This window comes from Armigeres subalbatus, chromosome 3 (assembly GCF_024139115.2).
Source record: "Armigeres subalbatus isolate Guangzhou_Male chromosome 3, GZ_Asu_2, whole genome shotgun sequence".
NCBI classification, from domain to species: Eukaryota; Metazoa; Arthropoda; class Insecta; order Diptera; family Culicidae; genus Armigeres; species Armigeres subalbatus.
In genome coordinates, this window is record NC_085141.1 from 221,041,355 (window position 1) to 221,054,772 (window position 13,418).

The 13,418-nt window shown below is 39.4% G+C and overlaps 2 protein-coding genes across 7 annotated transcripts in view; both read right to left on the reverse strand.

Annotated features, from left to right (window-relative positions):
* Nucleotides 1-13,418, reverse strand: part of LOC134220092 (ras GTPase-activating protein raskol) — a 654,763-nt gene that overhangs the window by 253,374 nt on the left and 387,971 nt on the right. The gene's annotated exons all lie outside the window — the stretch shown is intronic.
* LOC134225731 (proton-coupled amino acid transporter-like protein CG1139) lies at nucleotides 11,233-13,216 on the reverse strand. Of its 2 annotated transcripts, none has more exons than XM_062706042.1 (7): nucleotides 12,894-13,216; nucleotides 12,780-12,833; nucleotides 12,567-12,717; nucleotides 12,388-12,509; nucleotides 12,004-12,330; nucleotides 11,735-11,947; nucleotides 11,233-11,669 (listed from the first exon to the last, which is right to left on the reverse strand). In XM_062706042.1, the coding sequence occupies exons 1-7, from the start codon at nucleotides 12,908-12,910 to the stop codon at nucleotides 11,258-11,260; spliced, it is 1,296 nt and encodes a 431-aa protein (XP_062562026.1). In that variant the 5' UTR covers nucleotides 12,911-13,216; the 3' UTR covers nucleotides 11,233-11,257. The 2 variants fall into 2 exon arrangements, with proteins under 2 accessions (XP_062562026.1, XP_062562027.1); XM_062706043.1 differs by having other exon boundaries at nucleotides 12,898-13,212.

Below are 13,418 nucleotides of genomic sequence, written 5' to 3' on the forward strand. Positions count from 1 at the left end.
ATCAGAGCCAGTGTTCTCCACATTTGGAGCTTTCTAAAAGAAATTTATCATGGGGTATAGCCTCCCGAATCAGTTCTCTATCGTGACAGCTTGCGAAAAAAGTCTCTCGCGGGATACTACATATCGTATATGTATACAGAGATTATAAGTGAGAGACTTGTTCATTCTCTTTAGGATTCAATCCCTGCAAGACAGTCACACTTACGACCAAAGTTCAGTGGCCATGAAAACACATGCAGAAAGTTTGCTAGTGGATGGCTTCACCGGTTTTGACGAGGGATCCAATTTTGGTCACTTTCGCGAGAAAAAACTCCACATGATGGGCAGGCGTTGGAAAACGTTGAAAACTCAATCATCCATGAGATGGCTCAGAACAAATATCAGCTTTTCGACCACGCTCGCTAAGTCGTTTTGTACCTGGTTCATCCACCTTACCGCTACTGCTCCATACCTTACAACATACTCTGCCCTGCCCATCGAAATCTTCCAAGTTTTGCCAGCCATGGTTTCGTCGTAGCTTCCTTCAGGCTGGGCAAGCTTCCTTCCTTGTCGGGCTCGGTGCCACCCGCTGGCACCTTGTACCTTGTCTTCAAAGCATTCATCACCAGTCCAACTTTTGAAGCTTCATTTTTCATTCGGTTTTAACAATATCCATATCAACTGCGAAGCAAACTGCACACAAAAAAATAAAGCAGAAATAACCGATACAAATAACCAGAGGCGCGGTCGGGTTCCAAGACGTGGGTAGGACAAAATTTGCCCCAACGAACATTTAAGAAAACGCCAATTTTGAAACGAGGCATTGATAGAGTACGTTTCACACAAAGCTCTGAATGCTGATCGAATTTATCTGTGTTCAGTCAAATATCCTCCATTATCATATAATGATCAGAGTTAACCGACAAAATTCCGTAGAATTTACGAGAAAGTTTCAAAGCGTTTCTCTAGAAAATTTTGAAAAGTTTTACAAATTAATTACGTTGATGTTCCCGAAGGATTTCTTAAGAGTGTTTCGTGAAAATTCCAACCAGCTCGTAGAGTTTTTCGAGGTAATTTCGAAAGCTTCCCGATGAAATTGTAAAGAGTTTATCCAAATTAAGTACGTAGATTTTTTCGATGACATTCCGAAGAGTTTCTCAAAGTAATTCTAAACATTTTCCCGAGGAACCTTCGAAGTATTTCCCAACGAAATTCCGAGGAGTTACCCGAGGATTTTTAGAAGAACTTCCTGGAAAAATTCCGAAAAAAATCCCTTGGGAAGTCCGAAGCGTTTCCTGAAGAAATTACGAAGAGTTTCTTCAGATAATTTGGAAGCGTTTCCCGAGGTATTTCGGAAAAGTTTCCCAAATAAATTCTAAAGAGTTTCTCGAGGAATCTCTGAACGCTTTTCAGAGAAACTTCCGAAAAGTTTGGCAAGGAAATTACAAAGAGTGTCTTGAGAAAATCTCTACGAGTTTCCCGAGGACATTTCGTAGAGTTTTTTTTAAAGGAAATTCGGAATCGTTTCTCGAGGAAACTCCGAAAAGATTTTCAAAGAAAACTGAATAGTTATCTGATCCGAAGAGTTTCCTGAAGAATTTTCAAACAATTTTTCGTGGCATTTCCACCAATTTCCCGAGGAAATTTTGAAAAGTGTCTCAAATCAATTACATGGGTTTTCCCGGGGAAATTCAAAATATTTTCCGAGGAAAGCAATGGTTTCGCAAAGCAATTCCGTAGAATTTTTCGTAAAAATTTCGAAGTGTTTCCCAAGTAAATTCTTAATTTTAAAATAAATTCTAAGAGCTTCCCGAATAATGTTCGTATGGTTTTCCATGGAACAAATTGCTCACGGTTTACACGACTGTTGTCGTCCTTTTAGAAGACAAGGAACACAGTCGTTTAAACCGTGTAACATTTTCCCCTAAGCTCGCAAATAATTATTCAACAAATTTCTACTTGGAATTTGGAAGAGTTTTCCAAGAAAATTTCGAAAAGTTTTCCAAAAAAATCGAAAGGTTTCCCGATAAAGTTTTTATAGAACATTCCGACGAGCACATTTCATAGAGTTCTTTGAGCAAATTTTGAGGAGTTTCCCGAAAACAGTTTGAAGAAACTCACAAAGTAATTCCGAAGTATTTCTCGAGGAAATTTTGAAGAGCTTCCCGATGATTTTTACCGGAGGGACTCTTCCCTGGGAATCCGGAAGCGTTTCCAAAGGAAAATTTGGGAAGTTTCTCCGGAGAATTCGGAACTGATTCCCGAGGGAATTCCGAAAAGTTTCCTAAAGAAATTTCGAATTAAATTCCGGACAATTTTTCGACGAAATTCCAAAAAATCTCCCGAGGAAATTCCGAAGAGTTTCCAAAGAAAATTTTGAAAAAAAATCAATGGGAATGCTGAACAAATTTTCGCGAGAATTCTGAATTTGTTTTATAGGAATTTTAAAAATGTTGTGCTGGAAACTCGGAAAAAACCTCTTCATGGTAGTTTAAAACAATTTCCTAAGCACACCAGGCCAACTTAATGGGCCATGAGTTTTGAAAAAAGTCGCTAACATGTTCTTCATGACAGATGATTGGCAAGATACACATAAACTGTAATAAGTAACGTTTAATCGCCCTTATGCTACGTTTTGACAGGGCAAGTGAATTGAACAACTCAGTTGAATTCAATTGACTTGCCGAAAGTTGAACATGTTCAACTTTCTTTTCGTTCAAGTGAATTGAATTAAGGTGTTTACACGTTCAGTTCGCGTTCGATTCAAGCGACTTGCTCAATTCACTTGCCTTGTCTAAACGTAGCATTAATCTAAAATTTTCTCAGGGAAGATCAAGAGAATAAACTATTTCGAATTGCTTTGAAATAAATGATGACCATACGATGACCATAAATGGGAAGCAGCTATTAATGTAGCACATAGTGCAGATTGTTTTATTTATTGTTTGTTATCTCTTTAGAATCATGGGTAGGACAATGCTCAGGTTGTCCTACCCATGATTTTTCGTGCGTAGGACATGTCCTACCTGTCCCACCCACTCCCGGCGCCACTGCAAATAACACATTGTAGGGAAAGGGGTTTAGTTGTGGGCACCGTTCAGCTATAGTAAAAAAACAAACCTTGCAGATGTTGAATTAACCTAGTAAAGGCGCAATAAGCTAAATTCGTAAAAATTTTGAATGGTTGATACGTCAACTATGCAATCATGGGCAGTAAAATACTCTTCGTAAAACAAAAATCAAGCTGCTGGCTGCATCTGACAGTTCATGACAGCACCTGAACGGCAGCAGATGATGTTACATTTTTCCTCTTTGCGAGTCACGTTCCAGGTTATAGGTACCTACAGGTAAGTTTTGACTGAGCGCAGATGTTGTCTTCTGACAACATTCATTTGTTAGCAAACATGGTGTTTTGCGCTCAATATCAAACCAGATAAACATCTCTTCTTTGTATCTTGAAGAAATCCTTTTTTATTTGAATAAAATTTATTACAAAAGTTTTTTGGTTGCCTTCAATGTTTTATAAAATGGAGTGATTTAATTGAAAAAGTGAGTTCCAATGCGTTTTTGTCCAATTAGATGACAAATAGATCGCGACAAATTTCGATTCGGGATTGAAACTGTGAAGGGTGAAGGTAAAGGAAAAGTGAAAAAGTAAAGGATATTAAAAGTAAAAATGAAAAGTAAAAAATAAAAAGTGAAAAGCAAAAATTGAAAAGCGAAAGACTAAAAGTGAAAAATGAAAAGTGAAAATTGAAAAATGAAAAGAAAAGTGAAAAATAGGATGCGATAAGCGAAAAGTGAAAGATGAAAAGTGAAAGGTGAAAAAAGGAAAGTGAAAAGTGAAAGGAGAAAATGAAAAGTGAAAAGCGAAAAGTGAATAAAGAAAAGTGCAAAGGGTAAAGAAAAGTGAAAGGTAAAAAATGAAAAGTGGGAAGTGAAAGGTGAAAAAAGGAAAGTGAAAAGCGAAAAGTGAAAAGAAAAATATTTGATGAGATTTGAGCCGTAACAAGAGAGCAGTAAAAAGTGAGAACTGAGAAGTGAAAAAGTGATTAATGAGAAATAAGAATAAAGAAGTGAGAAGTGGGGACTGAGAAGTAAAAAATGAAAGATGAAAATTGAGAAATTCAAAGTTTGAAGTGGGACGTAGCAAGTTAAAAGTGAAAAGTTAGATATGAAATGTAAAGTAAGAAAATTCTTAATTGAGAAATACAGTGAACTCTTTCTAACTCGATGTTTTGTAACTCGATATTTTCTTTTACTCGATCAAATTCAAAGTCCCTTGAATTTTGCATACTAAGTTACCTCCAAGGTTGCCTCCGTAAGTCGATACTTCTCTTACTCGATATTCTCTAAGTCAAAGTAATTTCGCAAAGCATTTTCACCTCGCTAACTTTATGTTCAGTTCACATGCACAATATATACGATGTTGGGCCATTTGGCCGAATGCCGTTTGGCCGAAAAGTTGAAAAACTTATATTGTGAGTAGTAAAAATTACATGAAGTGTGCAGCGAGAAGTGAGGAATGAGACATTTTGCACATCTCATAATAGGAAATAGGAAGTGAATAGTGAAAAGTGAGAAGTAAGAATTGAGAAGTGAAAAGTGAGAAGTTAGAAGTGAGAAATTTGAGAAGTGAAAACTGTAAAGTGAAAAGTGGATAATGAGAAGTGAAAAGTGGAAAGTAGGAAGTGAAAAGTGGAAATTGAGAAGTGAAAAGTGATAAATGAGTAGTGAAAAGTAAGAAGTGACAAGAGAAAAGTAAGAAATGAGAAGTGACAAACTCGAAGTGAGAATTGTGAAGTGAAGTGAAGTGAGAAAATTAAAGTAAAAAGTGAGACGTAAATTGTGAAAAGTGAGAAGTAAGAAGTATGAAGTAAGGATTAAGAAGTGGGAAGTAAAATTTGTTTTAATCTTTATTAGAGTGATTCAGAAGTAAAAAGTGAGAGGTGAGAAGTCAATAGTCGGAAATTTGAGAAGTGAGAACCATGGAGTGAGAAGTGAAAAGTGAGAAGAGAAAAGTGGGAAGTGAAAGTGAAAAGAAAAAGTCGGAAGTGAGAAGTAAGAAGTAAGAAATTAAAGATGAGAAATGAAAAGTGACAAATTCAAAGCTAGAATTGTGAAGTGAGATGTGAGGAATGAAAGGAGAGAAAAGAAAAGCAAAAAGTAAATTATGGAAAGTGAGAAGTGAGAAGAAAGAAGTATGAAGTGAGAAGTAAGAATTGAGAAGTGAGAAAACCTGAGAAGTAAGAAGCTAGAAGTGAAAATTTAGAAGTGAGAAGTGAGAAATTCGAAGAGAGAAATGCGAAGTGAGAAGTGAAAAGCGAGAAGGGAAAAGTGAGGAGCAAGAAGTGCGAAGCGAATGGTGTGAAGTTAAAAGTACAAAGTGAGTAGTGAAAAGTGAGAAGATTGAAGTGAGAACTGAGAAGTAAAAGGACCAAGTAGTGAGAAGTGAAAGAAGAGGTGAAAATTGGAATTTTTCAAACTTAATCTTTATTTCTTCTCAGCATTCAGAAGTGAAAAACTAAGTACTGCGAAGTGAGAAGTGAATAGTTAATAAAGCTGAGTTTTAGTATTTAATTTCTCACTTCTCACTATTCATTTCGAGCCTCTCATTCTCCCTTCACTTAATAAGGAAATCAATTTCAACTATTCGGCCAAACGGGATTCGGCCAAATGACCCTTTAGGCAAAATAGCATTCGGCCAAATAACCCCAAACCCACAGTGTGTGGAGTATTTCCCCCAAAATCTTAATACAAAAAAAATGAATTTCTGTCTGTCTCACCCTTATAGACTCGGAAACTAGGTACTGAACCGATCGTGGAAATTACTACTGAACGGAAACTACTGAACCGATCGACGCGTGAAAATTTCTTTGCCGAGGTTTTTGGGCCCGGCCCGGGAAAGGTTCTTAACATGGTTCAAGATTCCACACACAAAACACAAATTTCTGCATATCTTGAGAATTAATCGAGCAAATGGCACCAAATTTGGCATGTAGATGGTTTTAAAGGTAACAAATATATTTATGATGGTTTTAGAGCCCAATACATATAAAACAAAAATCAATAAAAAAAATTATCGAGGCGGGACAGCTAGTATTTACATAATTCTACACACCATCCATCGTTACTTTTAACAGTCTTGTAAGCTTTGCGGCATACGTTGAGGTTCTGATAAAACCTACGTGTTTCTTGAGGAAGACATATCTCCTCCAACTCCTTGCATTCCGCTTCTTCCAGGCAGCGTTTTTTTTATGAAGAGGTGGGTCTGCTGTCTCCGTTTCCTTCAATAGCGTTCTGGGTCCCTTCCCGAACAACACATTTGTTATAGAAAAGTTATTTTAGCTGCTGTATGACCAAATTTAGTCGTATTTTAGTTGCTGTATCCAAAATCCGCCTGAATGGTGCTGCTTGGGTTGTGGCAGAGCGACCGACAGTCCGCACTTTTCGTCGAACCAATAGCTCCGTCGACTGGACTAGGTCCCACATATTGTAACGTTTTACGTTTTTGCGATCAATTTTGATTAAGTCAAAATAATAATTCATGACGTTTTTCTCTTTTGAGGAAAAATCATAAATTAAAATTATTTGGAATTAATTAAATAATGAAACATTACATTACGTAAATAATTTGCAAATCGGACGAAAAGAAATTTGAATTTTTATTTGTATGTCGATTACGAGGTTTGTGTCTTGACTAAATCATTATGCAAATAGAAATTGACCATGTACTGTTGTAGTGTTCTCATGTGCCCGTTTTTATCGACTCACCGAAGTCGCGCACTCTTTGTTGCCATTTCAAATTTATTTGGCGCAAATTTAAAATAATTGACGACTTTTCAAAGGATAAGTTTCTTTATAAAATTCAGACAAGAACTCGATCATTTCGCTATGTGAACGGCTGGTGATTAGAAGTGTGTGCGAGTAGATTACGAAGTTTTTTAGTTTTTTAGCCGGGGTCGGGTACGGGAAGGGAATACGTGTGGCGTCTACAGGGCCCGCCATTTCGTCCAACGGTCATCGAGAGCTCGAGTGTGCGTTAAGGCCCACCTATAAAGGTAGTCAAACGGAGGAGGAGTGAAGTCGCTCGTCAAAAAGCGAAACTCGGCGGTCGCCAATCAACCGTCGAAGGTAAAATCCCCCAATGGATTCCCATGGATCATTCCCGAGAGTGCGGTCCCCGTACGTCGTCAATAATCGTACGCTGGACCGAACCCGAACCGACGGTTAGTAGTTTTCCTTTTAATCCTCGTTCGGTTAACCGGAAAGATACGTGAAGCCGGGTCGTTAGGTCGTTAGTAAGCTGCTAGCTTGAGGAAACGGTTAATCCGGACCACTCTCTAATCCGAAATCGGAAGCCTTCCGCCCAGCCGCCACTCCCTCCGCATCTTTAGTTTGGGCCATATCGCTCAAGCTCGAGCTCCATCGCTGCCGACTTGGACATTAATTTACAATGTTATGAAAACTCATATATGAATATGTACATTGTGTGGAAGATAATGATTTGAAAAATGTATTGGAGGCAACCACTTTCCCTTCGATGGGACTCGAACCCACGACCCTACAGTACGCTAGACTGGTGCTTTAACCAACTAAGCTAAGAAGGACCTCCGTCGGCCTTCGCAACCTAGCGGCTACTGAATGAGCTCGAGATTCCCAACTTCTACACATAGTCAAATCACTCGCAATCCATTTGTCAAGCCAACACTTTCACATGTGTATAGTACACGTTCACATTAGAGGAGCGTGAGTATTTAGAATGTCTGGCGGCTACACACATTCTTCATCGGAAACTGTACTGATCAAGTGAGGTTGTGTGAGCTATTTGCCAGTCGTTCGTCAAGCTCAGACCCGACCGCATTACGTAGGCAAGAGCACGCACACATAACACACATAGTTTTTAAATTCAACGTTACACGTGTAGTTAGTCCAAAAAACTAATTAACATTAATTAACATGATATCACAGATAACAGATATTTAGGGATACATGTGTAAGCATCCGCAATACGTGTTGGCTGCGTTCGATGTCTGCTAATAAGTTGCGTCCGTATGTACTTCCCCAATCAACTGAGTAGATGGCAGTAGTGAGTCAACGTATATCAATTCGAAAGTTCACACAAGATTTTAAATAAAATTTGTTCTAGATTAAATATCTGTTATCTGTGATGATATTTAATTAAATATGACTGAATTTTACCGGCACGAACTGTTTAAATTTATTTCGAATTAAGAGAACGGAAAAATCGATTTAATGTTGCATTTATTTCCATTCTCCAAATATGTGCATGAAAATACATTTAAAATCGAGCTTCGCGGCCGTATGGTTAGCGAAATCAATCTAGACGCATGTGCTGTGCAGTGTGGGTTCGATTCCCGCCCCGGCAAGGAAAAAACTTTTCGTGAATACTATTATTATTATTATTATTATTATTAGTATAGTATTACAGTCCCTTCCCGATTTTGGCAACACGACCGGATTTTAATGTTGGCAAAATGGGGATGTTGCCAAAAACGGGAAAAAAAATTCATACAAAATTTCAATTTTTTTTTTGCATAATTGAAGCTTAATACTTAGAATATGTACTACAAAGTATGTGGAGTGTGTTTAAGTGATGCACGTGCATCATAATTGTCATTTTTGCGATATTATTCATAACTTGGAGATTGTAGCTCAAACAAAATTAAAACAAACTCAAGAATGGTAATCAATAACTAATGTAACTAATTAACCAATTTCATAATACAAATTTAATAATAAATAATATTTGATATTAACAATAGCGTCGGCCATGTCCTTACAAAAAATTGTAGTAATAAAAAAACGTTTCTATAGTAGTCCATTGAAGTGCTGACTTCAATCTCACATTTCATATAAATTTTAGTCCACCGAAAATGCTTGTTTTATATAAATTAAATAGCGATCCGACGGATACAAGATGACTAAATGTTCTACAAATTTCAGATTCTTATATAATGGATTTTTATGGAGGCAAACTTTCTTGTGGTCGGTGTGATTAAGAGTAAAGTTCTGTGCATAATTTTCGCTGACATTATGGAAAAAACGAACGCAAGGCATAAGACCGTCCATTGTTTTAGAAAATGGTAACGGAAATCTCCATTCTGCACATTGGTCAAGCGTTAACTACACTCGACTCACTAAAACCAAATCCCTTTGCACTAGTCGGTCTCCTAGCACTCAACCCAGGAATATTTCAGGCGGCAATGATTGATCCATGCGCACTATGTGCACCTTGCACTACGAGTGATAGTGTGGCCAAGTGGAAGCTGGAAGACCATTTGCGGCATGCCACCTCTGACACTCGATAGCAGTCAACCTACTGATGCTCGCTGCAGCTCATCGTACTCCAGTTCTACATGCTAGTGATTAACACGTTGAAGACGAAGTAGGCTCAAGAGAAGACAACGGCTATTCGACAAAAACAAGGTGGTTGAAGAATTCGTGTACTTGGGCTCACTTGACCTCCGATAACGATATCAGCAGACAAATTCGGAGACGCAATGTGGCAGGAAAGCATACGTACGAAATCTGGATAATGCTTGTGGAGGACCAACGAGCACAAAAATGGTTCTCTACAACGATCCGACAGGCACAATAAGGCGAGGTGTGCAGCGATCAAGGTAGATCGATCAGGTGGAAGACGATTTACGGACCCTCCGTAGACTGCGTGACTGGTAACATACAGCAGTAGACGGAGACGACTGTTATGTACCACAGAGGCCACTCCGGCCTTAGGCTGAATCAATAATAATAAAACCACATGTGACGCATCACTCGCCTATCGAAGCAGCTAGAATTACACCAGCGATCTCATGGGAACTTCACAGGAGGTACTCCACTTCTGATACTTCGCCATCACAAACAGAACACACGAGAGCAGGCATTGGAAGTGTGAGTGAGCATTGTGAGCATTGATCTTTTGCAATCTATGCTACATCCATAGCCAATGAGTGAACTGCCTCACTCAGATGGATGTCAAACAATGAGTAGGAGCGATCGTTGCTGTGATAAACAATGAGCAACACCGTCTAACAAGCCAAGCCGTGGTGAGGTATCCATGTAAGCAACGATTTTTGCATTCGTACCCCGCTTGCTCTAGTACAATGAAACCAAAAAATCAAACCATCATGTGTTCTCCTTTATTCGCCCTTCTTTGAAGGTGATAAGATAGTCGAGAGAAGTATCAACGCCTCCCATTCAGTGTACTAGAGTTCCAGACTCATGGAGGTCTTCATTTTTAGAATGCTTGAATGACTTCTTCTATCAGCGCACCGGAACGACGCTCATTGTTGTGTTATCAAGTGATTTGCTTCACTCAATCAGCTTCCATTGGTGAGCGTTGAAGATCAATAAACGATGAATCATCGAACATTCAATTTCAAAGATCTTAGGAAGCTCATAACTTGCCCCGCGGCAGAGCATCAAGTAGGCTTAGATTAACCCGATTTTTTCTTATGATCTGATTTAAGTCAATGCCTGCTCGAGAGCCTTACGGTTACATGTTACCAAACTCTTACCATTACTATTGAACTGTTGGCAAACATGCTGCAATCAAAAGGCTCGTTATGCAATTGATGGCTAGACAGCGCATTTAGAAAATCGAATGTGCCAATCACTAGCAATTAAACCTACGGGAGTTGCTTGTTCCTGGATTACTCATGCAGTATCGGTTGCATTGTGATGTAAACAGCGGGCTTCGCTTTATAGGTGTTGTACTATGTACAACGGTGTTAGTCCGCTTATCGACGACAAAATCAATGAGATGCCAAAAAATACGACATTCTACGGTGGGCTGGTTAGATTAGGGTAGTGTGAATAGGGACATGGAAAACGTGAATAAAAGGAGCAGAAAAGTTTCAATAGACATTGTTTGCAATGAGCGGTAATACGAGTGGTGGTTCATTAATTCAGTGAATGTGCCCACTATTCGTACAGAGCCCATTATACGCATATAGACCTTAATGACATTCACTTTTGGTTTTGTTTATCCTATTACATAATTATGAAAAGGTTTTAGCTCTAAAAAATAATGAAAAAATATTTTCGAGGTTGTTGCCAAAATCGGCAAGAAAATGTCGCCAAAAACGGGTGTTGCCAAAATCGGGGGTAGACAAAAACGGGTGTTGCCAAAATCGGGATGGGACTGTATTATATTGAATTACGATAGACTTAAAGGTTGAAGGCGAATGCTTAGCAGTTTCCTAAATACGTTGAATCAAAAACACGGAATTTAAAAAACTTTCTTCTTTTATTGTTATTTGTAAATTTCTATAATGTCCACAACACTGAAGTACGTTCCAATGCCTAAAACTAACACTCCGAAAATCAAAATAACCACATTCTTCAGCAGCATCCAGTTCATCTCGCCGAAGTCGTTCGGCCATCGAAAAACGGTATCTATGACAGCCGGAATGATGACCACCAGCGACCCACCACTGATAGAACCAGTCAGTCCCACAAACGGCTCCAGTTCCGGAACACCAACGGCGATAGCCGTCAACAGGACCAACATTCCGAACCGGAATGCAATCTGCGCAAAGTTGCGACGCTTCGGTTCGATTTTGTGCTGAATCTTCCGCCAAACGATGTCGGTCGGGACGTAGTTGATCAACCCGGTGGACAGGATGATCGCCGTAATCGTTAGCAGCTGCGTTGATTTGGCCAGTCTGTGTTGAATAAAGTAAAAGTGGTTTGGTTGTGCGAACACTCACGAGGAGGATTGATTTCTTACGCTTCATTTGCTGGGAGGTTCAGTGTCACGGAACCTTTTGTGTGCTCGCCGTACTGCGCATAGCCCAGAGCTCCAACTACCGTGTAGAGGGCGGTTATGAAGCAAACGGCCACGTTCACCACACCACAGTTTCCGAGCATGTGCTCCGGACGCTTCATCTTGTTCTCATTCGGGAGAACATATTCGATTCCCAAGAGAGCGTACATGACGGTTCTGAAATGGAGATCTTGTTGGTAGATGCGCTACAACACGATCGCGCAATCAGTTACCCAATGAATGCCGGTAAGGTGTTCCAAGCGGGCCACATATTCCTTTTCTCCAATGAGATGGGTTCCTTCAAAATATAGAACATGGTAATGCCAATTGCTGTTATTATCATTGCGTTGGCTATTGCTGAGAATGGAACAAGATATTTTAATTCCCGTATTTGTGTAGTGAAGATAAGTGGGACAGCCGCTAAAAAGATGAACACTCGAGTATCCCATTCTAGTTGGTAGTCATGGTTGACAATATCTCGTAATGTGTTCCCGATGAAGACCAAATAAACACATATGAGTAGGTAGCTGTTCAATAGGAGCTGAATATCAGTGCATCGTCTGTAAATGCAAAATTGTAGATTTAATGTTCTCGAAATTCTAAAAATTTGTAATAACCTCGCAAAGACCGTATATTTTTTGGCGCCACGGGGTCCATGAATGAACACATTTTCAACTGTTTCTGTATATCCTAGCATTGGCACGTGACTTCGACGACAGGCTTTCCGTGACGTGCTAACCTGTAACCAATAGTAGAGTAATGAACCAAAACCAATTATATTAACTTTCTAACACACCAATAGAAAAACGCAATGGGCATAAATGACCCCGCAAACGACTGTTCCAATGATACCGAACGCAAACCCTCCATTGCGGAAGGCCAATGGCATGGACAGTATTCCAGTGCCCAATGTTCCTTTCACCAGATGAATCAAAGTACCGATTGTTCTGAAAAAGTTTCAATCATATATTTGTTGATGACCAAACACTTTTCAATACTCAATACTAACGAATTCGGTTTTTCAATCTTTCGGTGCTCAAAAGGATTGTACTCCTTGACTTCACTAAAATCATGTTGTAAAAGTATTAAATGCTTTTCTTGCAACAAAAATGGCTTTCTCTACCAACTTTTCTGCTCCATAGTTACCAACACTGAGCGATCCGTTCACTTCAAAAGCCCGCCTGCAACTGAGCCCCTTTCTTTTCGGAAGGCACACGAGCAGTATTCAATGGCCATGCATTCCAATTTACGGCTAATAACTTTTCCATTCCACAATGCAACATTCAATAAAAACCAATCACTAATGGAACATATGTTTGCACCAGGACACAAACGGCAAAAAATGTCCCGCCACCTAAGCCAATTGCAATCGATTGACGATTCCGCTACCCCATCTGAGGCAATCCGGTATGAATGATCGATTAAAGTTGCGCAGATTGTTTCTTCGCCGATGGAAGGCAGTCCGAAGGCACACGCGAAAACGTGCCTCGGCTTTGCTCACGACACTTAGCCCCACAGTCTGATAAGCTGCCAGCTGATTCTGAAGGCTGATTGCCCAGAACGTGGAGCTGTGTGACTTGGATAAACATCCCTATCGCTCCTATCTTAAAACCAATATGTGGCGTCGCGTTGACATCAGAGCAAGATG

What these genes read in the sequence shown, in the direction of transcription:
- LOC134225731 (XM_062706042.1), bottom strand. An exon ending in CCCATTGCGTTTTTCTATTG is followed by an intron (nt 12,510 to 12,566) that starts GTGTGTTAGAAA and finishes TATTGGTTACAG; the next exon opens with GTTAGCACGTCACGGAAAGC. An exon ending in AAATATACGGTCTTTGCGAG is followed by an intron (nt 12,331 to 12,387) that starts GTTATTACAAAT and finishes TTGCATTTACAG; the next exon opens with ACGATGCACTGATATTCAGC.